Source organism: Marmota marmota, unplaced genomic scaffold (genome assembly GCF_001458135.2).
Source record: "Marmota marmota marmota unplaced genomic scaffold, marMar, whole genome shotgun sequence".
Taxonomy (NCBI): domain Eukaryota; kingdom Metazoa; phylum Chordata; class Mammalia; order Rodentia; family Sciuridae; genus Marmota; species Marmota marmota.
This window is the reverse complement of record NW_026000093.1, coordinates 17,641,021-17,667,741: the sequence shown is the minus strand read 5'-3', so window position 1 is coordinate 17,667,741 and position 26,721 is coordinate 17,641,021. Positions and strand designations below refer to the sequence as shown.

Below are 26,721 nucleotides of genomic sequence, written 5' to 3'. Positions count from 1 at the left end.
CTGTTTGAGGAGACTAAGATGAGACATGTTGAGTGACCTGCCGCATAATTCTTAAATAAATAAGAATGCTGGTCATCAAACTCTTTCTTCCAAACTGCATTGCCTTTCTGGAGAAAAATGGGTTTTCTTTGTTTCTTTGGGATCAGACAGCACAGGAGTTATGTTTGATGCTAACTGAAAATCTGACAGACAGCACACATGAACTTCTACCCATATTACTTTGGTGGTAATTAGCTGACACTATATACCTCATATATTCATTTTCTAATAATCTATGACACAGATGATTTTAATTGAAGACTAAAATATATTTTTTCCTTTTACTTCCCCACCACAGATTGATTTTTTTTTTTTTGTCTTCTCAAAAGGTGTTCAAGAACTATCTCAAAACATTTTTAGTTAATTTTGGTTTTATATGATCTGGCCAGGAAAGACAAATGATATTAACTAAACAACAACAAAAGCACACAATTCTTGTAGTAGATAAATTATGGCCTTCCTATCTTTTCATCATAGTGGAGGATTAAGCAGCTGGCACTAACTGATAGCCTCTGCTTAAAGGAAGGAAATTTCACCAGGACCTCTTCCCTCACCAGGTGAAGAGAGCCAGAATGCAAACAGCAGCATATTGTATATTTTGGTTACTCAGTAATCTTAAAAAACACTGAAAGTAGAAAGAAAAAAGAAAAACACTGTAAGTGTGTTTGTAAAGGACCAAAAACCCACCAAATGAATTTGTGTATATATCTATCTTATAGATAGCATATGAATACATTTAATTCTAAATAAGATAAGCTTACATAAGACTGCTTGAACAAATTTTTACTACTAAATTTCATATTGTGCCCTTCAACAGATGAATGGAGAAAGAAAATGTATATACACAATGGAATACTACTCAGTTATAAAAATGGCTTTATGATATTTGCCAATAAATGGACAGATCTAGAGATTATCATGCTAAGTAAAATAAGACAGTTCCCCAAAATCAAAGTTTAAATATTCTCTTTGACAAGTGGATGCTAACAAGATAAATGGATGTTAACACACAATGCGGGGGACAGGGGGGGTTACAGCAAAATAGAAGTTCATTGGATTTGATAAAGGGGAATGAAGGGAAAGCAGGGGGGATAGGTATAGGAAAGACAGCAATTTTCCTATGTATATGTATAAAGGCACCACAGTGAATCTCCACATCATGTGCAACCACAGGACTGGGATCCAAATTGGAAATAAGATATACTCCATATAAATATAAATATATCAAAATATACTGTCACGTAGATCTGCAAAGAACAACAACAACAACAACAAAAAGATACTGGTTTGGGTATCATTTCTATTATGCTATCTTTAACAAAAGCTTTTCATTAGTTGTGAAGATTTCTTTGAAATGCCCATGAAAAGATTGTAAATCTGATTTCTTATAGTCCTTGTTCAGTGTTACTCAATTAAGATTAATTTACATGACATAAACAAGCATCTCTGTTTTATACTTCTTATATTGCTGCAGATTACTAAAGACATGGATTTTGATAAGGGGTTGCTAACAACTTCACTAGCATGTTCACTGGGGAAGAATGTCAAAAATTCTTTTCTATCACAAATATCAAAGATTTTAGATTTTTCTGATTTTTCTCTCTTTTGTACATTTTGTACTTACTTCAAACTTCCTCACTAAATGTTGTTTTGAACCACCATCTAGATGTGCTTCTAAATATAGTTTTAAAACTATTATCCCATTAAAGTACTACAACAATGACAGCTAAATAAATAAATTGTTCTTGTCAGGTCTTTTGTTCACAGCAGCAAAAAAAAAAAAGAAGACTAAAACATTCACCAACAAGCCCCCCTCCCCCCAAAAAAAACAATAAATCTGAAAACATTAATGGAGAAAAATGGATAGCTTAACAGTCGCTGAGCTTCTGTTTCGCTTTGAAGCTAGCAATGGATGTGTGCTTTGGGTTTCCTTGAATGGTTTCATGGGTTAACTATCATCAACTATTCTGCAGCTTCTGTGTTTCAAATTATGCTTGTTAATAATGTGATGAGATAGATTATAGATGGATAGGGACAGATGATAATTTACTACCTACAGTGCCTTTGAAAGAAGTGACTTGTGCCTTTGGACTTTGAGATACTGATTTAAAACAAATAATGGAAAGATTTAGCTCTTTTAAAAAAAGATCTTAAGAGAACTAATCATCAGTATGTTTTTTAAGACTTTTGAAGTACTTACTCATCAATAGTTTTAAGGACAGGCTGATTAAATAATAATAATTTAAAAACCTAATTGCTGTTATATAACCTGAAGCTTCAAACTGGAAGGGGGAAAGGAGTTCTACAGCGCCATCTACCGGTAAAGGGTAATAAAGTTGCAGGATGCTTGGACAAAATAAATAGGCAGATGGAAAGCAAGTGACAAGCTACAGAAAAGGAGTGGGTGATACTCAACAGGGAAAAGTTAAACAGACAAAAAACATTACACATGAGTACAACAAAATAAGCCCAAAGGACATCTTGATTGTTCTTCAAAGATTTTTCAAACAATAAATTTGAAAGAGTCTTCCCCTGGCCCCAATTAGCCATTCAGGTCAAATTTGATATGCAAGCTAAAGATATGATGTCCAATTTATTCATGTTTCTTTAGTATTCTAAAACACAAGCTTAAAAAGGTAAAATTAAACTCCACTAAATCGTGTTTCAAGTAAGTTAAATGAAATCAGAGGCAGATATGTCCCTCAAATGTATGCTTCAAGGACCAGGTTCTTTTGTCCCCATACTTTCACATAAAAAAAAATCTAAGAAATAATAATGTTTAATGTGACCAATATCACCATCAAATTCAGACTGTCAATGAAAAATATCTCAAAAAAACTTACTATTTGAGCCCACTCTCAAACTTAAGATATTCAAATAATTTTAGTCAAAGGAAATTTAACTAGCAGCACAACAGGCACCCTTTTCTTCAATAACAAAGTATAACATGCCAGGAAGAAAGCCAGAAGGAAACTTGATAAACTAGTTCAAATTCCAATTCCCATAAGCTGTTGCATATTAGAGAACCTAAAATTCAAATAGCATGATGCAATGAACAATATATGAATCCTAGTCTTAATTCCTCCAGTAAACTAGCTGAGTTTCCATGAACTGAACAACTTTCGATGAACTAGACAACTTCTATGAGCATTAGTTTTCTCATCTACACAATTAGAATAAGAAACTAAATGGGCCTCATGGTAATGTCACTGTTAAAAATTGTTTTAGCCTCTATGATTTCCCAAGCATCCAGGAATAGTTTGCACTTCAATGGTCATACCTCAATGACCAGATAAACACAAGAATGAAAGAAAAGTTAGCTTTATCTTTCAGATATATCTTGCTATTAAAAAAAAAATAGCAATACAAATAGAATCACAAATTCACACTACAGGGTTAACTGTTAGGTCAATCAAAAGAATCCTGGTTTCTATCCCTGGTGCCTTCTGCCTCATACAGTCAGAACTTAATATTAATGGGGAAAAAAAAAGTCTACAGAAAAAGAAAATGCATTATGTAATATGCAGGACTGCAATATCAATTCTTGAATCTTTTTTGTAACAGATATTTCCTCCTTTATGCATTCCTTTTTATATGCTGTTTTATGACAATTATGAATTCAATATGAGAAATGACTTAAAGGCTGTAGATCCTTGAGTATACATAGATTCCTCTAAAATGCAATCTCAAAGACAGAATAAGGTAATTTAGATCTGTGCATTTCCTATACTTACCAGCTGACTTAAATGGCTCAATTATTTATCCCATGGGGGGAAAAAATCATGCACTTTTCTCAATACTAATTCTTACCAGTAACAGGCCTTAGAAAGTGACTTCCTCAGAAGCAATCAGTCCCCAACTTAAAAGTGCAAAGAATGAAATGGGACAAAGAGGCACTGGGATTGTAGCTCAGGGGCACACCACTTGACTAACATGCTAAAAGACCTGGGTTCTAACCCTAGTAACTCCCCCCCTCCTCCAAAAAAAAAAGGGGGGGGGAGACATGTTTAACATGTAAATAGTAAAACAAAACTTGACATTAAAGTCTTTTTCATCAGCTTTCTCTACTTGGTGCCTGGACTTATTTAGAAATGTTCAAAGTGTATCCCCAGTCATCAGAAGCAGTCAATCTAGCCCTCTGCATGTTTAACTGACATTTAAGGACAAGTGAACAATGAACACAAATTTTATTTATGTCAAAGGTGAATTAATTAATATCCTGGCTTTAACCTTCAAACTGCATGTATTCCTTCCATTTAGAATGCAAATATTAGTTCTCAGAAAGGTAAATATGTGCAATAGATTTAGCTGCACTACTTCTATCATTTTCAAATTCATTCATTCATTCACTCATCAAATATTTACGGAGCACCTATTTTGAGACAGGACCATTCTAGGAGTTGGGGCTAAGGAATGAACAAGAGGAGAGAGTGAAACAAAGACAATACACGTGAAAATAAACCACAAGGGCTGTGAAAGAAATAGTTCTTTGAAATATAACTATAGTTATTTGATTTATTTTCTTGACGTATACAATGCGTTGCATGAGGCTCTCAGCACAGACGCTAAATCATCTCAAGTGAAGTTAACAGTTCACATTCAACACACATGTGTATTCCAGTTTCAGTATCCTACATATGAGTCAAGGGAAACATAAAAGAAACAGAGAACCACTGAAATTTGAAACGAAACAGATTTAAAACATCTGTTTTCTCTCTTTGCTGGGTAAGCACAGAGAGGAGAAAGGTGAATATTCAATGGATGCTTTTTAAGAAAAAAAAAAAAAAAAGGAGAATAAAAAAGCTCATCCAGTATTTTATACCATTCCCTGGTATTTTAAAGGCGATCGCAACTTAAACTAAGAAAAAAGACCTAAAATGAAGAATAATTTATGAGTATTCAAATCATTCCCAACCCCGCCGCCCCAATCCCCGCCTCTGAATACACTCTCTTAAACACTGGTGCTCTTAAACACGCGTGATAAGGCAGGAACTTACTTTCCCTGACTTGGGATCAAACTCCCCAAAATATACAAGGCAAAGATAATAGGTTCTCTTACTCCCATCTTGGAATTCCATCTAAAGCCAAGACAAAGTAGGTCGGTAACCTCTATGGAGGTTGCGTCGCAGGTTAGGGAACTGCCAGGAGGGGCTCCCAGGAGTGACCAGCCCCAGGGCGTCCGCTGCGCCCGGCCCCTCCGCCCTCCCTTTCCCCAGGCCCGGCGAACACGGCGGCCTCCGCCCCGCGCGCCTACAGGAGGAGCAAGGCTGGGGATGGAGGACGCGCGGCGGGACCCTGGGAGAGATGGACCTGGAGGAGAGGGACCCGCAGCACTGCTGCAGCCGCCGCCCGGGTTACCACTCCGAGGTCCGGCCCAAGCCCCCCGGACCCCCGCCCTGCAGGGACTCTGACCTCTCCGAGTCCCGGGGCTGCTGCTCCTGCCGCCGCTGCTGCCTGTGCTGGTGCTGCTGCCGCTACCGGAGCCGCTGGTGCTACTGCTGTTCCCTCCGCCGCCTTTGGCATTCTTGCGTGGGGCCATCACGCGCTCCACGGAGGCTGCCGAGGACCTGGCGGCTTCCTGAATGCTCCAGGGACACAGGGGGCGCAGGGGGGCAGCTGATGGTGACAGACGCTCGAGCAGGTACGGGCCGCGGCTGCAGCAGCACCACCTCTGTTCCGGCACCGCCAGCCGTGCCTGCGCGGACTTTCACCCGCGTGCGGGCTGCGCGTGCCCGGGCCTCGCGCGCACAGAACCTGTGACCGCCCCCCCTCTCCCGCGGCGAGAGCGCGCTGCTCGCCCACCCCAGGCCACGCCCCTGACCGGCCTCGCCGCACCCACAGAAGGATGAGTGATGCGGAGACGAGCCAATCGCAAGAGCCTCTGTGAAGGGGGCGGTACCTTGCCGTGTTTCCCTCCCTCCCCCTGCAGACTTGGGGCAGTTCTGGCGCGTCGCAGGCGCCGGAGAGCGCGAGCCACTTTCGGCTCTCCAGTCCGTCTCGGTACTTTGGAACGTGGCAAACGTGGAAGCCAACAGGGCTCTCGCGAGCATTGGAGGACCCCGCTGGATCGGGATGAGGTGGGGCGCGGGGGGCGGGACACGCGGACACGTGGGCTGCTCCCGGGAGAAGCGCGCCGCCTCTTGGCCTGTCACTGGGGATTTTGTTCCCGTACCCCTTTCTTTTGTGGACACCCAAGAGTCTCATCCTTCTTCCTGCGAAAGGGATGCCAGTTTCTTGTCAGTCTTAAGACTTATTTCTGAAATGGTGACACTAGGACCAGTTAAATGCTTACACCGCCGTTATTGATCCGTTGGTTTTGAAACCGGGATCTAATCCATTTGTGCCATCGGTATTTTTAGAGAATCTTGGTAAAGACATAAAAATGAAAATGTGACACAAAAAGTTCATTTTTTTTCTCACCCTGGACAGCAGCACCCTTTATCTGAAATCTCCCTCCGCCATTCTAAAGCCTTTAGTCAACTTTCCCTGATGTCCCTGGTCACCGGGTCCCCTTTTGGTACTCAAAGTGCTTGGACCCTGCAGCCTCATAATTAGAAACAGGGAAATGAAAATGTTGGCACGTGGAAGAATCAGACAAGGACTTGATGTCATGTTAGAGTTGTCTTCATCTTCTTTGTGTCCAAATTACTAACATCAAGACCAGTAATAGGCAAGAAATGTTTAGTAATTTGATACATTTTTAATAACGTCCAGAGACCTTCCCCCAATTCGGGACCCTGTTTCCAAGCACCCTCTAGAAGTGTCTCCAGAGAGCCCAGGAGCCATAACATGATTTCAATGGGGAAGAATGGGAGGATGGGGGAGCTTGGCCAATAGTGGTGGGCTGTGTGATGCTTCTTAATATAAAATAATAGTAAGAGTTAAACTGAAGAAAGAAAAAAAAAAACAGTGCTCTCACTCCATATGACAGTTTAACTCAAATAATCACAAAATTCTATTATAGTGCTCATTTTTCAGGGATGAGCTAAAGATTGAACAAAGTAAGTAAGGTCACAGAAACTGTTCCTTGATACTTTGTAAATACAAATCATGGGAGGAAAAAGACTACTTAGTTTCTCCTTGAACCATAAAGAAACATCTACAATAGCATTTGTATCCTAAACAATACTTAGAGCATCAAATACTGTCCACCTAATCCAATTTCAGGGACTAAATCCTCCCAGTCTAAATATCAGAATTCTGCATTTTATATCTGTTTATACTTCCCACTTGATGAGCATAAAAAACACAAAGCTTACCTTGGATCCACGAATTTCTTTACACAAGATCTTTACTCAGCATGGGGTGGGAGATGGGGGGTTAGGATTCATGGTATCTTTGAAATTGAGGAGACAAATATCCTGTGTTATCCTAGCCTCTTTTCTAATGCTGAGTGAAATAATGTTAAAAGGACCATAAAAACAGCACCAAACTAGGACACTGTATTAAAATACTAATTTAATGGAACTTTTGAACTAGGCCAAATGTGTCTTTCAGATATTTTCATAAACTTCCATTGGCTTCAGTGGGATTTGCAAGTGAGAGCTGGAGGACACCATTTGCCCTAGTTTTTTTGTTGTTTTGGTTTTAATTTTTTTCTCCTGTTGCTCCTTCACAACTTCCAGTCAAATGATTTCAAAATTACATATTTCTGGACCTACTTATGTATATTAAAATCATTGCTATAAAACTCCATTTTAACCTCCTGCCTAGAAAGTGCCTCTCATTTGTATGCAATCTTCCTAATATGAAATTTTATTATTACAAACTAAAAATGAATATTCCCCAAGCTTTATTTAACATAATAAATTGGGTCATCATGGGGGAAAAAAGAATTTCCACTGGTCATGATTCATTTCTATGTTTTCATATTACATTAGTGGAATGTGGCACAATGAAAGTTTTGCTGGGACATAGGAGAGCACTTTTAAATCTTTTTCTTCTCAAAATGCTCCCAAAGCAATTATTCCCAAATGAGGTTTATCTCAGTGAGTAAATGAACTGACATTTGCACCAGTCTGATTAGTATCTACATCATAAAAATACAGAATGAATTTATATGAGCAGAAATAATTTTACATCTAGCCAAAAATAGATTAGAATTGGAAATATTATCTTGTGATATTGGAAAATGAGCTGAAAACATATTAACCAAGAAAAATTATCATTTCCTTTTGCATTTCAATTTCTTATATTTTCCTATCAGGATTGGTGCTTCTTAAAAAATAATTTTTAATTATTAACATTTAAGTGATGGTTATTGCTAGATCCAAAGTTCTTAGCAGAGGAAATTGATAGAATCAACTGACTTTTAAGTCTCAAACCTACTGCCAGAAAGAAACATAAACATGTGGGGCAAGGCAAGTAATTAGAGACTAATAACTAATTATGGTTAGGGAAATTCTATGGTTTATAAATGTAAATATGAATGTTATTGAGAAGTAGCTAGTAATGAAAACTAATTAGAGAAAATATTGTGGAGAAATCTCAGGTATCCTATTGGTTTGCAAAATAATTTTATATTTAATTTGCCTTGAGAATCTAATAAGTCATCTGTGCATATGTATAACTAAAGTAAATACTTCTTTGTCTTTCATGGAAAAACCAATTCTCTTTAGGTTAAATAGGTCTCTTAATCAAAAGAAAAGTATCCTGAAACTAACTTTCAGGATCTTCCAATTGCATGATGTCTAAATGTATAATGCAAATGTATTTTCTTACAATGAATAGTGTTAATACAATATGCAAAATCATATTGGTAAGCCTGGATCCCTGATGGTTGATGGGAAATTATGCACATACCACAAAAGCATAATTTAAACTCAGCCCTTTTGCAGTGTCATCATCCTGACTTGAATCTATTCTGCAGTTTCATAAGAACATGACAAACATTATTGAGCCTCTCAAAAAAAAAAAAAAAGAAAGAAAGAAAGAAAGAAAGAAATAAGTGACTTTGCCAAATGACTCGCTAGCATAAAAATAATGGGTGTGGGTCTGTCTCCCAGTGTCATTACAAAAAAGATATGATTAACCTAAGGACGATTGCTAAATATTTGGAATACTAAAAACATCCCTTACTTTTAAAATTTATTTAGTATTGTGATGTGACTATAAACTAGTAGTCCTGAATATTTTATACTCCATCATCAAATGATAAATTCCTTCCTCTCTTGGCAAATCCCTTTGAATAAGAGATACAGACCAATACCCAGCATGTCCCTGAAGGCACTTCTCCCAGCACTAGAAAGCATATTCATCTGGTAAAATTTAGTGGAAATTATTTCTAAACAGCTGTCTCACATATTATATATGACTCTATTTTCTCTGCTTCTTTAAGTTATACCTTTTGCACTTAGCTAGAAGCAGCAAGACACAAGAACTCAAGAATGCAGTAGCCTGAGATAGACAATTATATTTAATGAATACCTACTTAAAATGTAAAATCTAATTACAAACTGCCAAGTCTCTACAAGTACGAGTATCTTACAACAATAATAGGCCTTCCAGAACAGATTACCATGGGGCACAAAATATAATCTATGAATGACCTAAAACCAACATGATAGGAGGCAAAAATAAGGTTTGTCCCATTAGCTAAGTATGAGTATACCTGGGTTATTGTTTCTTGATTTTGTTGTTTTTTGGTTGTTGTTGTTTTTCTTGGGTGACTTCCTATTGTTGTTGGTAGTGGTTTTCTGTTTCTCCCCTATTTCCAAGTTAGAATGTGGCTTGATATTATTTACAGTTGGTAACTGATTGGACATATGTGTATGGTACAACACAAACTTTGTGAATTTCATATAAGTTATTGTATACTAACAGTTCATGTTCCATCTAATGCTTTTAAAAAAGGAAAGTCAAGCTTCAAGTGAAAAGTATCACTTCAAGTATGAAAAGATGTTGAACTGGAATTATTAGAATCAAATTTAGGTCTGAAACTTACACTTTCCTCAAAGAGCAGAACTTATAAACAGCAGTTCTCACTGAATAATGTTTCCTCAGGTCTAATTCTTGCCTGTGTCTGCAGGAGGATGCATAACATTGCTATTGTAGAAGAAAAGTGACCCTCACCCAGCACAATGATATCTCTTCACTCTTTTCTCATCTCAAGACATCAAGGATACCTCTGTGCCCTTCCCCTTCTGCTACTTTCTAATGAATTGTTCCTTCCAAACTACCCTTGATAGTAACCCAATCCATTATAGTCCAATGTTGGTCGTGGTGGAAAGGGGAGGATTCCAAGTGTGGTCACCAGCATGTCTCATACTCTCTGACACTTTCCCCCTGATCTATCATCAGTTCAGTCTTGGGAGATACTGTAGACACAAAGCTAAAATGCCTTCCATTAATTGAACTGGAAGACAGGTTAGAAACCCTATATCTCTTGCGAACAATCTCCACCAGTTAACAGAAAGTCCTCTTTCCTGCTGTCCCCACTCTTAGGACTCTCAGGAAAAATGCAAGTTGTTAGAGTAGAAGGATGATAGGCTCAGCATGACTGGCAAAAATCTGGCCTGCCTCTGGCTCTAATCCTACTGGCTAACAACTCTGCAGTAAATAAGGCACCATGCCAGAGAGACCAGCCAAAAGACTTTACAATGGGGAGTGAGGGTGTGGAGAACTTACCAATAGGCCTGTAAGGAAAGCAGGACTGTAGCAATCCCATCTCTCTGGAGTGCACGCTTTCCCCAAGACAAACTGCACAAACATCTCCAAAGCCCTCACTCCAGGCTTGGCATCCCTCTTGTTCCTTTTGTAGAAGAATTTCTGCTTACTCTAGCAGAAGTGGAGAAGGATTTTTTGCAAGTGCAACCATCTGTATATAGTAATTACATTTTAAGATGGTTGAGGGAAGAGTTCCATGTCACTTCTTCTGTTCCTCTCCCTGCTTTTGCATGGGGCCTTACATATCATAGACTGGTCCGTGGGCCAACAGTGACCGATGGAACAACCCTCTGTTATACCTTCTCTTACATATTTCCTGCTCTAAAAGAATCACCAGTCCCCAAGGTCATAATTCTTCAGCTGCTCTGAATAGTTTCCAACTATTTTCTGCTTGACCAAAAATTGGAACACTAACATGAGAGAGGGAAGTGCTCTTTCCCATGCCTTGTGTGGTATCAGTCTGATGACAGTGACTGATGGTTGGTTTCCCCACACCGTCTCTGACTCTTCCCAACATTTCTTTTCACATTTTCTTACTTCCCTGTGATCAACTCATTCTACTTTGAGCCTAAATATACTTCAAAGAACTAGAAGGAAGGTTTGCAGAAGTGCCTTGTCTTTCTCTGTAGATCTTTTGGGCCACTGCCTGTGGTCAACCCCTTCCTTCTTAAGGAACAGAGAGCAAAGCCACAGGGGAATGGCACCTCACTCCAGTTCCATCTGTTATCTCCAGAAAACCCTCCCAGGGTCTCTCTCTTCTCCATCTGTGTGTTACAGTACTCGAGGTGATCTGGAAGGCTTTGTAAGAATGGGGACCCGGGCTTCGCACAACACTTTGGGGAGCTTTGTTGGCTGCCTGAGGACCACAGAGAATGCTCTCATTGTGTCCCCTTCCATTTTCCACTTGGATCTGCTGTCAGATCTGCACTGTTTACTATACTCTGCCAGAAAATATTTGGGCACTTGCTCATTTGCCAATAGGGTAACACATATTCTCTCTCTCTCTCTCTCTCTCTCTCTCTCTCTCTCTCTGTGTGTGTGTGTGTGTGTGTGTGTGTGTGTGTGTGTGAGTGCGTGCGTGCACTTTCTCCTACAGTTTTTGAGATTTTGGCAGTGTTTGCCAAATACATAAGACAATATTTTCAGGGCTCTATCTTTTAGTATCATGACATTCCTCTCAAGAGCTAGTTTTTAATGTGGAGAAAACATATGGGCCTCTGAAGATTTGAGTAGAGGAACCAGAATAAAGAATATAAAAGGCTATTTTGTTTTAAATCAGCTACAACTCTTTTTCCTGTATTTATACAAGGTAGCCATCCAATTAATTGCCTATTATTAGGTTATATTCTTTCTGATAATCATTATTAAAAATAGTACTACTCAGGTAATTTTGAAAAAAATTTAATATACAAAAATGATAAAATTTTATTTTGTATCATTCTACTAATATTTCTGACATGCACACTTATAACTCTGGCATTGTTGCATTTAAAGATTTTGTTCTTCACTTTTTCATGATTATTAATGTCTCTTCAGTATCTTTATATCTGCTTTTAGTATATGAGTTAAGACTATTCCAGGTTACAAATTAGATTTGCTCCCAATTTTTAAATTCTTAAATAATGTCTTCTGTGTAACTATTTCCAAAGAAACCAAATGGACACTTTAACGTAAAATTATACAGCATTACCAGTTCTCTTCGTTTTAATGCATAGCAAATTTTCTATGAGTATACTCACTTTCTGTATACTTTATGGGTGAAATTATGTAAGTAAGATGTGCTAACTCATCCAATTCAATGCTTGTCCTCAGGATGAGCTCAGAAGGCATGTGCAAGGTCTTTTTCATATTCTAACTTACTTAAAGATATAACTACTCTCTGGAGTTAGAAATTCAAGGCTCCTGAATATATCTGACCACAGTGGGAAATAGCATTCAACTGGAAGTACCACAAATCAGATTGTCTCTAACTAGATGTGCTGCCTCCAAAAACCCACTGGGCCTCTCCGAGGTTAGTATCTCATATATAAATGTCACAAATTTAACAGTCTTTGATGAAATCTAGGGATCATTAAAAGAAACAATCTCATTTGCCATTGAGTTTTGTAGAAGACTTTAGAGATCCATGTGCCCCGTTATATCTGCACTGGAAAAGAAAGTTCCTTCTACCCTTGCATTCCAGATGCTACGTCCAGGCAGCTGCTATTGAGAACAGTCTCTTCCATTTTCTTTGTCTATTCATAGGTTTGGCAGTAGAGAATACCTATTTATCATTTGGATGTGGTTTCAATGTGTACTCCAATCATTCATGGGTTGGAAATTGGCCTTGGCTGGCAATACTGGGTGGTGTGGGCCCTTTAGGATGGGGTTTAATGCAAAGTAATTAGGTCACTGGGGGCACTGCCCTTAAAAGGGATTTAGGTAGTTCTTATCAAACCCCTGTTAGTTCCCAAAAGAGGGGTTGCTACAGAAGAGCAAGACTGGCCTCTCCTCTCTTTGTGCTCCCTGTCTCACTATGTGATTGGCCCCTTTCACATGTGCTCCCACCATGATGCCAACCAGCACGATTGGATGCAGCTGGGAATAGAGAAGGGACCTCACCAGATCCACCAGATCCACCAGATCCACTGTCCCAAACTGTGAGCTAAATAAACTTATTTTCTTTATATTTGGTTTCATGTGTTTTATTATAGCAATAGAAAATGGACTCATACAAGTGGGAAATGAATTTTTTTGTGTGTATTCAAAGCAACACAGAGTACTATCCACTACTGTGTGAAGAGAATGCTTGAGAACTCTACATAAAGATATAAATATGGTAAATGAATGAATGATTCTGTTACTGGATTAAATTATTGACTTAATTTGACTGCATTTTGCACAATGTAAAACTTTCCTGGACACCACGATGAGACAATTAATGGGAAAGTTCCTTGGAAAGTAGAAAGCGCTTTCTAAATGTAAGCAATTGTTTCTTTCTGAATTTTAAATGACAATATCCCTATGTACCCAAATTTAATCAAGTTCATTAACCAAATTGCTGGATCTGAAACAGAACCATCAATAATAGCTAAAAGTTCCCAGGAGTTTCTTAAGAAACATAGAAATTTTAACAACATGCATTCACTGATCTTCCCTCTCTCTTACTCTCAACTTTCCTTCCTTCCTTAAGTATATATTGACCCCTTGAGCTGCCTGACCCCATCCCATGCTATACAAGTGCCATTTAATTTCATGGTACATAAGTCAGGCTATATAATTGCCATCCAAAAAACTCTAACACTGGCAGTTTTATTGGATAAAATCCATAGGCATACTGTGTAACCCCCAGTACAATCATCAATCAAGTGCCTACTTCATGCCAGGAATGTACTAAATGCATGTGAACTTTGCCCTCCAGAAATGCATGTTGTTTTGGAGGGAGACTAGCATGCAAATTAATGATCACAATACAGCAGTTGCCTTCTACTTGTTTGTTGTTGTTGTTGTTGTTCTGGTACTGGGGATGGAATCCAGAGGTGCTTAACTACTGAGCCACTTCCCCAGCCCTTTTTTTATATTTTATTTAGAGTCAGGGTCTTGCTGAGTTGCTTAGGTACTCACTAATTCTCTGAGGCTGGCTTTGAACTTGCAATCCTCCTGCCTCAGCCCCCCAAGCCACTGGGATTACAAGCATGCCCCCCCTGCACCCGGCTGCATTCTACTTTTGCCTGCACATGTGGCATGGGCAAAGAGACAGAAAGGGCAGGAGGAGAAAGCTGGATATTGTGTAAGTCGTGCATATTGTGTAAGTCATAGGACTTCAGGGTTCTTGGGGAAACTTGAAGAGCATGTTGCTCCGTATTTTCATTTTGCAAATGAGAAAACTGAATCTTAAAAAGTGAGTGACTTCAGAGGTTGCATAGTCAGTTAAGGCAGAATTAGAATATTAAATCACCTAATATTAGCATGAATTCTCAGCAGGGGAATTCACCCAATGGGGTGAAAATTAGTTCTTGGGCAGAAAAATATTAGAAATTACAAAGATCACCTCCCATCTTAATCCGTTGGTGCTGCTATAACAAAATATGATAGACTGGCTTCTCACAGTTCTAGAGGTTGTAAAGTCAAAATCAAGACAGGGGCATGGGCAGGTTACCTGTCTGGTGAGGCTGCTCTCTGCTCTCAACATGGTGCCTTCCTGCTGCGTCCTGGAGTTGGGGGAGAAACACTGGTCCTCACATAGCAAAAGCACAGAAGAGAGTAGTCTCATTCCCTTAAGCCTTTTAAGAAAGGCCCTAATCCCATCCATGTGGGTTCTGCCCCCATAACTCACTCAGCTCTTAAAGGTCCCACTTCTTGAATCATCACACTAGCCATCTAGTTTCAATATGAACTTTGGAGGGACAAAAACTTATAGATGATACCAACTCCAGTGAGCCACAGTATTTTCATGAGTTGAAGGGGTGATTATGAAAAAGAAACAGAAATAGGCCTCCTGTGGAGATGAAGGGGAATAATTTTTCAGAAGCCTGAGAAACACTGGCATGCATCCAGGACTCTGTTCCTTCTACATTGATGCCTCATTTTTATTCAGTGGTCCTGCATGTCATTTTATTTATTGTTTACCTTGTTTTCTCCCCCATCACTTTTCTCCTCTCCTCCCCTCACTCTTCTCCTCCCCCTGCCTCCTTCTTTTTTTCCAGTATTGGGGATTGAACCCAGGGGTGCACTACCACTAAGATACATTCCCAGCTGTTGCCCAGCCTGGCCTTGAATGTGAATTTGAGATGCTCCTACCTCAGCCTCCTCTGTTGCTGGGATTAAAGGTGTGCACCCCCACACCCAGCTTGTATTTTTCTTCAAACATTTATTTCTCCTAACCAACAATTACCAGGGCTAATTTGTTTTCAGTGGATTATTTATGATCTGGCACTACATACTCTGACATGAATAAGTATCTTTTTTTTTAATTTATTTTTTATCTGTAGTTGGACACAATACCTTTATTTTATTTATTTTTAATGTGGTGCTGAGGATCAGGATCAAAAAACCCAGTCCCTCACACGTGCTAGGCAAGCGCTGTACCGCTGAGCCACAACCCCAGCCCAATGAATAAGTATCTTTGAAATAGGAAACATAATCTCCAAATTTAGTTTTGTTCACTAAAAAGAAAAAAAGAAAGAAAGAAATCCTTATTTAACAATCAAATTCATAAAAGCATGTTTATTTTCCTTATCAGAGCATCATAGTGATACATAATGTTTGGGTAGATTTTGACAAAATAATACATGCAAGAAATTTGATTTCAATTCCTATCCTTCCCTCCAATTTCCTTCCCCTCCTCCTTCCTGTACTCTACTGATTTTCCTTTTATTTATTTATTTTTGATTGGCACTTTCTACATAAACAGAAAGAAATTCTCTTTGGTACATTTATGTATGTATATAACATGATTTTGTTAGATTCATTCCATATTTCCTCCCCTCCCCTTTCCCATCCTTCCTGAGATAGCGTATTCAAGGCAAAATAAGCTGATGTTTCCAAGTGACATGGTTCTCCTTCTATTCTACTGATCTTTCTTATTTCTTCCCTGCCACACCACCTTCTCTCCCTTATTTTGCTCTGGCTTCCACATACTCGAGAAAACATTTGACCCTTGAATTTCTGAGTCTGATTATTAGCATGAAGGCATCTTTATTTTTTTTTACTGGAAAAACCTTTAATTTCTCATCTCTCTGGGTATATATATACATGTAATATAAATATATATTATTGTTATAGTACATAAATGCAACAAGTGTAGTTTAGCGTAATCTATATGTATATATTTGATGTGTAACATATGTATATATAATGGGTGATATAATGGGTATATATATTTGTAATATATGTATATGTTAATAAGACTTCAACATGTATATTGTATAATATGCTTGTGATGTACATCTATATTTTATGCACACATATATGTATGTGTCTACACATATGCTGTTCATGTGGTGTGTGGATGAACAGATATGTGCCAGAAGCCATAGTTCAAGAGCAGTTATGGGAGGCACCAGTCAAGCTGCCTCATGTTGAACTGGTGCTCACAAATAACTCCTTGCAGCAGGCCAGGAGCTCTGCATGCTACCAAGAAGAATTGCAAGAATGCTGAAGAGCGCTGTCTCCCCAGTACAGGCACTGCCTGAGATCCTAGTGTTCTTCATCGAAGGCAGCTTGTCAGGGTGCTAGAGAAGCAGAAGCCAAGATAGACCTGGACATGCAAGAAGTATATTGAGACCCACACTTGTGGAAGATAAAGGAGAAGGGAGTTGGAGTAGGGGAGAAAGCCTTCAGCATTTGAGGCAGTTGAACTCTTGGGAATGGAGAGAAAAAGGAAATTTTGGTAGAGGGGCAGCAGATTACTCAGAGCAGCTCTGAGAAAATCTCAGCTGACCAATGGGATTATGAAACAAATTTGGCCTTTAGAAGGTTGACAGAAATGGCCTAGCTTTAATTCTCCTGCCATGTTCAATCATGTGCAGGGAGCAACAGTCTTTGGTGTTATGCAACAACAAAATTGACCAACAGAATTCCTCACAACAGGATCATTGAATTGCTATCTGTGACCATGTCTCCATGACCATCACAGATATTTACCCTGGGCCATTTTCAAATACCACACAAAGTAAGTGCCATTATCCTCACATAAAAATGGAGAAACATACTCAGAGAGGCAGAGAGAAGATATGGACCAATGTTTGTTTGTTTGTTTGTTCATTCTTTCTTTGTTGTTGTTATTGTTGTTGTTTGATCATATGGTTTCTCTAGAATATCTAAAACTTTGTCAGATTCCTTAAGAAATACCTGAATTAGGCAAGGGAAACTTTACAGTAACAGGAACAGAGAAGGAGCAACCTTCAAAAACACAATTTCATAAAGAGCAGAGAACTCATAAAACTTACTGGAGGGAACTGAATATGATCAATTAAAATATCTCATTGACATTCATGATTTAAAATCCACGATTTTGACAATTTGCATGACTTCCTGATTCAGAATTTGAAATAATTTCAAAATTTCAAATTTTACTGATTCTTACAGTTGCGTATCTCAGGTCAAGGCCAGTTGATGTTCCTAGATGATCAGTGTAGCCAGGGAGACCTTCATAGCTCTGAGAGCAACCTCACATCCACGTGGATTTCTCAGGCTGAGTTATTGCCCTGTGTCCAGAAACACTCACAAGGTATAACAAATCCAATTTCTATGCAAAAATCGGCCAAAATAGAAACTATTAAGGCTGCTGGTGAATGTGAAATTGCCTAAAATAATCCTTTTCTGGAAATTTAAAGTTTTGAATAAACTAGAGTGAAGTGCCAAATTTATCTGTGGATAGAATCCCACCCTGTTTGGGTGCACCATATGGGCCTATAAAGTCGTAAGAAAAAGGCACTCATGATGCTATTTCAAATAAGTGTTCAGATCACCCTCCAAGTTGCTCCCTTGCTGGGTGTGGTGGCACTTGCCTGTAATTCCAAGGGCTCTGGAAGCTAAGGCAGGAGAATCTCAACTTCAAAGCCAGCTTCAGTAATTAGCGGGTCCTAATAACTTAGCCAGAGCCAATCGCAAAATAAAATATATAAAGGGCTGGGGGTGTGTTCCAGTGGGTAAGTGCCCCTGGGTTCAATCCCTGGTATTTAAAAAAAAAAAATTGCTCCCCTAGTAAAGGAGAGATCTTTAAAATGACTAAAAAGAAAGAGGTTCTTTGGTTATAATTTATGGGAAATATTGTAGGCTATTGTAATATTTACAAGTTTGAGGGATTCCTGAAGGTCCTATATTTGTTAAGGTTAGGTGCAGACTCTGTTGCAGTATCTGAGTTTCTTTCCACCAATCCCCCGCCCCTCTGAGTTCTGCATTTCAGAAAGCATAACACCACTCACCTAGTTGTCAGGTCTGAAAAGCTCAGCATCTCTCCTCACGTTCTGTTTCTCTTGAACCACACTCATTTAATTCACCAGCAAATTCTTTCTGCTCTAAGTTGAAACTGTGTTCGAAATCACAGTTCTTCTCATCTCCTCTCCCACTATTACTCCTTCCCATACTTTCCCATGCCTCTGGCCTGGTCCACTGTGCCCCCATGCCACGTTCTCTCCATAGCATTCACAGTGACGTTTGGGCAGTGTTATAGTTTGAATATGAGCTCCTGGTGAATGCAGGAATGTTCATTAATGATTGTACTTCATGAACTGTAACCTGATCAATCCACCTAGTTTGAATGGACTGACTGACTGGTAACTGTAGGCAAGTGGCTGGAGGAGGTGGGTCACTGGGATGTGCCTCTGGGGATTTTATCTTATCCCCTTTCTCTCTCTCTGCTTCTTGGTTGCCATGAGTTGAACAGTTTTCTTCTGCCACACTCTTCCACCATGATGTTTTGCCTCAGCCTGGGCCCAAAGCAATGGAGTCAGCTGACCATGGGCTGCACCTCTGAAACCATAATTTTTTCCTCCTCTAAGTTATTCTGGTCAGATAGTTTGGTCACAAGATCAAGAAACTAACTAACACAGGCAGCAAAGGCAGTCTAGGCCAACAATAAAAAGACTTTATTAGATTTCCATCTGGTTTAGAATAAACCTTTAATCCAATATAATAACATAACAATCCTGTTAGTTGTAAAAGTTATGAAGAGAAATCAAAACAGTATTATAGGTAGGAAACAGGAGAGGCTAATTTAACAGGGCAGGCAGAAACATATGGTCATACATGCCCTAGTCCCTGCTTCTCTTCTGATGGTCTCTCCTTCATTGCTTGCCTGCTCATGCTTGTTCACTCTGGTTTAAACAAACATGTACTACCTCTGGGACTTTGCACCTACCTGAGGTCCTATTTTTCCACAAATCCATACAGCCTCTTTTTTCTCTTCTTTAGTTCTCTTCTCAGAGGTCACTATACACAGAAGCCTGACTCATCTATGACCTAATTGTCCCATCAATCTCTACTTTCTCATCCCAATTTACTTTTCTCAATGGTGTTTATCACTGTGACTTTATTTTATCACACATCTTTCTACTTAAGTGTCTATTCACTATCTATCTCCCAGCATGGGAATATAAACTCTATGCTAGTAGGGTTCTATGCTGTTCACTGTTGTCTTCCTAATATGTAACGCATATGCGGCACATAGTAGGTACTTAATAAATATTTATGGAATACATATATAATGAACGGGTATCTGGCATAAGTGTGCTGTCTAATGAGCTGCTTAGGAAAAGCAGGCACTGGAAAGGGGGAGGAAGGTTGGTGGAACAGCATAGTAGACTTGGCTAGTCACACCAGTTCCATCCATTTCTTCTCCTGGGGCCATGCTAGCATTAGATACCTCCAACACTCTGAATTCTATCGTGATATGGTGGTTTATAGCCGGTAACAGGAAGCTGGTAAGAGGAAGTTGTGGATAAAATTGAGCTTCAGAAAACAGCAGGCTTAGAGTAGATATCACCCACTCTTAATAAACCAAAGATTCAGAATTTACATACTTCCCTGAATACCTTTTGCTTTGTATTGTATAAGCAAACTTTATCATTCCTGAGATTTTTCCTTTGTATTAAAGTTTCATTTTCAAGATGAGTCTACAATATTTACATCACTGCTCCTAGTTTGAACAATGAAACATGTATTTTATTCTTCTTTGGACTAAATATTAGCAGCAGCAAAAACAGAAGGTATTTAAATCATATCTTAAAGCAAAGTCACCTTTTCTGGAGGTAGAGTGACTATAAACATGACAAATTAGAGGCAATGAATAAACTCTATCTCATATTTGGAAAGTTGATTACCACTCTGTACTCTGGGCAAATAGACAACTGACAGCTAAAGAAAGATGTTAATTCATGGATGAAAGGGCAAGTGTTAAGCAAAATGACTTTGAAAGAGGATGGTGCTTTTTTCATTAATTCAATAAGAACTAATCATTTGCTCTGTTCATTATGTTTAGTGAAATTTGATCTCACTTGGGTTGTTTTTCAGCTAACTTCAATAAATTTTATGCATATGTTTTTATAGTTAGTTGCATTATAATTCCCACAGACATCATGAAAATATCATGGTGTCCAGGAGCTTGAGGTGGGAAGGGAGGAATGGATGGGTAAGACACAGGATTTTTAGGGCCATGACACTCTTTTTATGACTTTGTAATGGTGGATATATGACATAGTACATTTGTCAAAGTCCATAAAACATACACCATGCAGTGAATGCTAATGTAAATAATGGACTTTAATTAATATTAAAGTATCAATATTGGTTTGTAAATTGTAACAGTTGTTCCACCCTAATACCAGATGTTAATAATACAGATAGGGAGATAGTAAGACAGGGAGGATAGATGGGAGTTCTCTACTTCTCAATTTTCCTGTAAACCTAAAACTACTCTAAAAATTATCTATTAATTTCTTTATATGCTATCTATAAGAAATTCAATTCAAATATAACAATGTAGGTAGGTTAAAGTAAAAGAATAAAAAAGATTGTTCATGCAAACATTATTCAGAGGAAATCACATAAAGTAGATTTTAAAAGTAGCAAAGGAAATTACCAGGTACTGAGAGGGACGTAGTGAATGAATGGTCAATCACCAAGTAGATCTTGCACCTGTTTTCTTGAGCATTTATCCTAGAAAAATGAAAAATGATGGGATAATTCTGCATTTCAATTACAGCAATGGTTATATGATGCATACATGATAAAAAATGGCATAAACCACACACACAGCACCAACGTCAGTTTCCTAATTTTGATACTGTAGTACAGTTTACACAGGATGCAATGATTGGAGGAAACAGTAGGAGATACGTGGGACCTCTTTTTCTTATCTTCTCAATTTTCTATAACTGTATAATTATCTCAAAAGAAAAGCTTGCAAAAGATGATGCCGATTGATAAAATGACTTTTTAAAGTATGGCTATGTTGTCTGAGTTGATTTTTTTTCTTTAGCAGTCCTGCCAGCTGCTGTCTCATGGTCCCAGAGGGACTTCCTTAAAGCAGCACTTTGTAAGCCCTGCCAGCTGTCGCTCAGTGATTTCTAGTGAACGGCAATACTACACGCCTCCAAAACTTGCCAGCTGTGGTTTCATGGTCAACATTAAACATTTTAAGGCATCCTTCTGTAAATTGTTGCAGGTGTCAATTTCCACTGAAGGCATTTCTTTCATCTTGCCTTTTTAATTCTGCAAGAAATACAGTTTACCCTCTGATTATGTCTCGAAGGAACTTAGAGTTTTTCTTTTTTCCTAATTTTATTTGGTGTATTTAGTGAATTTCCCAAAAGAGAGACAAAAATGAAGACACTGAAGAAAGGTGGTTCTGGGTTCACCAATTGATGATGAACAAAGAATTGAGTAGCAGACATTCAGGATGGCTGGGACATGAGATCTCAGGAATGTTAGCAGCCCAGACAATGTCTTGCTATTCATGGAACAAAGGAGCAAGGCTGTAAAAAATTCCATTTGGATTTAACTGAGTTGATTTTATTGAATACTTGTTGCTCACAAGAATCATCTTGGGAGCTTTAAAAAAAAATAGCTAAGTTGATGTCCTACCACAGAGCAGGGAAATCTGAATTTCTGACTTAATATATATCAAAGATACATGAACTTGCATGTGTGTTTATGCATATGACAAATTTTACACATGCTCATGGCATAAATGGTATGTTAGTAAGTGCTCTGGAGAAAAATAAAGTTGAAAATGGAACAGGGAATATATATGCATGTTTGTTGAAGAGTTTGCAAAGTAAAATTGGGTCAAAGATCTTATGTTGACTGACTTCTTTTTCTCCTTCATAAAGTTCTCTCAACACAATACATAACCCTCAGAAAAGGAAGTCTTGTAATATATCAGTGTCAACTTGCATTTAGTGAGTCAACATTATCAACATCAGGAACTTGTCTTGAAAGTAAATATTTACAAATCTAAATAATTAGGCCTGATTGCTATCTCATAGTTAAAATGAGCCGGAAAGAAAGTGACTCATTAGAATTGCTGATAGCTTTAGGTACTCCATATAATATATTGCAATATGTTCCATAGTTCAGAATATTACTTCCTTAAAGACTAAGATATCCTGAAAAAGCAAAGTTTACTTTTGGTAAATCATTTTATTTTTATGTGTTAAATGCATTGCCTTTTGTGATTGTAGAAATGTTATTTGGTCATTGCATAATTTTTAGAAAAGATAAAAAAAAATTCACCAAGATGTCACCATTAATATTTTGGTTTATGTTCATTTAGCCTTTTTTAAATATTTATTTATTTAATATTTAATTTATTTTATTGTTTAAATACATGGCAGTGGAATGTATTACAATTCTTATTACACATATAGAGCACAATTTTTCAAGAATTGGTGTGAACATACTTCATATACAAACAGATGTGAAAAATTGTGCTTATTTATAAGTCCTTTTTATTCGTATGTACATAGGTGGAATTTTTATTTATTCCTACCTTTTGTGTTTTCAAAAGCATGCTGGGAAGACCAGGAAAACCATCATCACAAACATGCACCATATGAATATATATAATTTCATCATATATATACTATACATATATATATATATATATACACACATACTCATATTATATATACACATATATTGTATCTAAGTATTTTATAGGTTAAATTTGATTAACATATTTGGGGATGACATGGATGTTCTGTTGTACCTTTTCCTGTTCTGTGTCAGCCACACACCCTTGGTTGCACCCAGGCATGGCTGTCCTCTAGCTCTATGCACATCTGAAGACTCAAATCCCAACACCTGCTCTCTGGTTAAGACCCCATGATCTTCCCCTCTTGCTTTTCTACTTCCTGTCTCTTGGACTGCTCCAGCCTCGTTCCCTCTTCACTTCCTTCTTTCTTTTGCCCAGATCCAGCTGACCACACCACATAATTCCCTGGAGTCACCATTCCATGGCGTCCTGTTTCCCAGTCATGAGCCGCCATTACTGCAGCTGTTCCTCTCGCCTACCCGCTCAGACCTTTGATCTGCCTACTGCCAGACTTACCTCATCATGTAGAACAGTCTCCACTACAGCCTCAAATGGGTCCCCAGCAATGTCAGAAATTCGGTTTCAGGCTCCTGTTACAGCCATCCTACCTTCCTCTACTTTTTTTTACCCTCCTCTCCCTGTGCTCTCAGCAGTTTTTCTTCCCACTTTACACACCACACACAACCCCCACAGGCTGTGAGATGGGAACTCCTTGATTTCCCTCCATATCTCAGACTCCATCTTTTTCTCTTTCCTGTTAAGACCAAGTTTTCTACCCCTGCTTGAGCCCCTTAATTCCAATGATTATCATTTTTCCTTTTTTTTTTTTTTCTGTCTCTCTTCTCCTCCGTCCTTTTTCAGACCACTAACTCCAAATCTGGCTGTGCATTAGAATCCCCTAGGGGGCTTCCCAAAAAAGTGCAAATGCTGGGCCTCACTCCAAACCTATTAAATCAGAGTAGTCACAGGCAGGGTCTGGCATATGCATTTTTTAACAGCATTTTTTTTAGCAGCTTCCCAGGTGGCATTACTTTGTGCTCCTGGTTGAGAACTATTGACTTAGCCATCTGATTGTGCTCCATTCTTTAGTATCTAAGGGCCCTTCCCATTTCCTCCACGGACCACTCCACTTTACAACCAAACTTTTTAGAACAGTTGCCCACTCTTGCTGCTCATTCTCATTATCAATTCTCCCCTAATTCAGTTTTGCTGTCTGCATCCCACACTCTGAATTCTACAATCTCTTTGTTCCCCCAAATCAAGAACATTTTGTTCTTGTCAATATTTGTCTTGACTAAGGCACTAGACACTTTTGGCTCTTCTTCATGAAAGATTGGTTTCCCTGTCTTCTCTAACCCCCTGTTCTGGTTTTGGTTCCACGTCTCTCATTATTGCCCACAGTTTTCTCTACCTCTTACTCTGTTGTTTCTCTTATGAGTTACCATGGACTCCACTGCCCTTCCTAATCTGGAGACACTCAGGTATCCCCAAGTTGCAGACCTGTAGTGTTAAATATCCTCTGAACATCTGCCTTGTTAAAAAAAAAAACCCTTTGAAATTAGTTTATGTACCAGATAAGTATTTAGGGAAAGGAAGTTATGTGGTGCTGAGGATTGAACCCGGTGCCCCACGCATGCAAGTCAAGCATGCTACCACTGAGCCACAACTCTAGCCCAGAAAGAAAGTTAAATGTCCTAACATAACAATACGTTCTTAAAGTTTTGCTGGGCAAACACTGAGTCATTTCAAATGCATGTTCCCAACACCTTGATCAAATAGCTCTTCAAAGTTTGTTTTTATAATTAAAGAGTTATTATTCCTTTCCTCTGCTGAGAAGAATAAGGACTGGGCTTCTGTGACCTACCTGATTCACCCTCTTCTGCTAATATCAAATAACTAGGGAGGAAGTGATCGATGGTAATTGTATATAAAGGAAAACCTTTACTTTGGATACGCTAAGCAACTGTGCAGTGATCAGTTTACAGTTTCTACCACAATGCTGATTTTGCTACATCTGCTTATAAGTTTGAACCGGGGAGGAATGATAAGAAAAACACAAAGAACTAAATCCTGAGAACCCTCAGGCTTGGGGGAGCATAGGGATAGGGTTCAGGTGGGGAATCATCTTTGGCCAGTGTAGGAGGTAGGTGAGGTAGTGGTGATGCTGGGAGATAGGAAGGAAGTGACAGAGTTCTGCTTTTGATGGCCTTGCTATTTATTGCCTTGGTACAGATAGAGGCTGCCTGGACATTTTAGAAACTTAGAGCTTTCCTTAAAGGACTTTTGAAGGAAACTCAGGCCATGAAGAAGTCCTGTGCTTCACAGGAACTGAGAAAAATAAGTAAGGACTGACTTGGGGCAATGCATCCCCCGCTCCCTACTCTTCCAACTCCCTCTACCATCCCTAGGATGAGAGACTATAATCTTGGGCATGTTGCAGGCCTAACACTTCTTGGAGAGATGGAGTGGGTGAAGCCAGTGAGACTGAATACCTGGAGCCTGGAGAGGTAGTTTGAGGCCAGAGCACCAGTTGATCAATGGTTTGGGGGTTAGGGGTCTCCACCCACAGCACATCCATCCCTCCTGAGCCCACTGAGCTCCTGCTTTGAGGAGTCTTTCCTGACATACTGGTGTATACATTCAGAACAAAATGTTGTTCACCAACCTAAATAACAAGATTTTCAGGAGCACTTTAAAAGAAAAACATACTGTTACAGTTTCTATAAGAAGCAGAACTCTAAGAACAAATAGGCCAAGAATTTAAATGTAGCCTGGTCAGCACCAAACATGAGATAAGTAATGGTACTGGCCATAAGAATAAGAAAGCACAAATGAGAACCAAAAAATAATATTTGATATTTTCACAACTATACATTTTATAAAGCACACATCAATGTAAAAAAAATCCAGAATGATTCTGAGGAATGTATTAGCAAATTAGAGGAGCACTTTGGAAAAATCTCCCAGAAGACAGCAAAGGGCAAAGATATAAAAAAGCTATATAAAAGAAAAGTAATGAGATGTGGCTGATAGAAGTTGTACTTCTAAACAGAAGTTCCAGAGAAAGAGAAGAGAGTCTGAAATGGGCAGTAGGACATATTTAAAGAAATATTTGAAGGACTAATTGAAATATGTTCCAAAAAATAATTTAAAGAAACCCATCAGTTTTGAGATTGAAAAGACACATAAAGTGCTAACAAAGAGAATAAGGAAAACATCCATATTTTATAGTGTAATTTTTAAAAAAGGAAACTGAAAACTATATATACATAGTTTTATACATGGAGAAAAATTCATTTATGGAGAAGAATACAAAAGAATAAAAATCAGATTACTACAGAGGGTAGAATAGTATTCTAAAGGTACTAAAGAAAAACTTAGTACATAGAATTTTATATTCGAATTTTATATTCTAACAAGTTATCACTTCAATGTAAGGTCATTAATATATATATATATATATATATATATATATATATATATATATATATATATATATA

At 38.5% G+C, this 26,721-nt stretch overlaps 1 protein-coding gene and 1 long non-coding RNA gene across 10 annotated transcripts in view; one reads left to right on the top strand and one right to left on the bottom strand.

The window, feature by feature from the left end:
• The window catches only part of Asph (aspartate beta-hydroxylase), a 214,376-nt gene extending 208,607 nt beyond the window's left edge, over positions 1–5,769 (bottom strand). For 3 of the 9 annotated variants that reach the window (XM_048783013.1, XM_048783015.1, XM_048783019.1), the window contains exon 1: positions 5,452–5,764. In XM_048783013.1, coding sequence (XP_048638970.1) covers positions 5,452–5,578 — 127 coding nt within the window. In that variant the 5' untranslated portion in view covers positions 5,579–5,764. Of the gene's footprint in view, positions 1–5,451 lie in introns of all 9 variants that reach the window. The other 6 variants (XM_048783014.1, XM_048783017.1, XM_048783016.1 and 3 more) reach the window with 4 other exon arrangements.
• Positions 5,770–5,818: 49 nt separating this feature from the next.
• LOC107142430 overlaps positions 5,819–26,721 on the top strand; it is a 29,535-nt gene continuing 8,632 nt past the window's right edge. The window contains exon 1 of the long non-coding RNA XR_001503559.2: positions 5,819–6,116. This is a non-coding gene — a long non-coding RNA (uncharacterized LOC107142430). The remainder of the gene's footprint in view (positions 6,117–26,721) is intronic.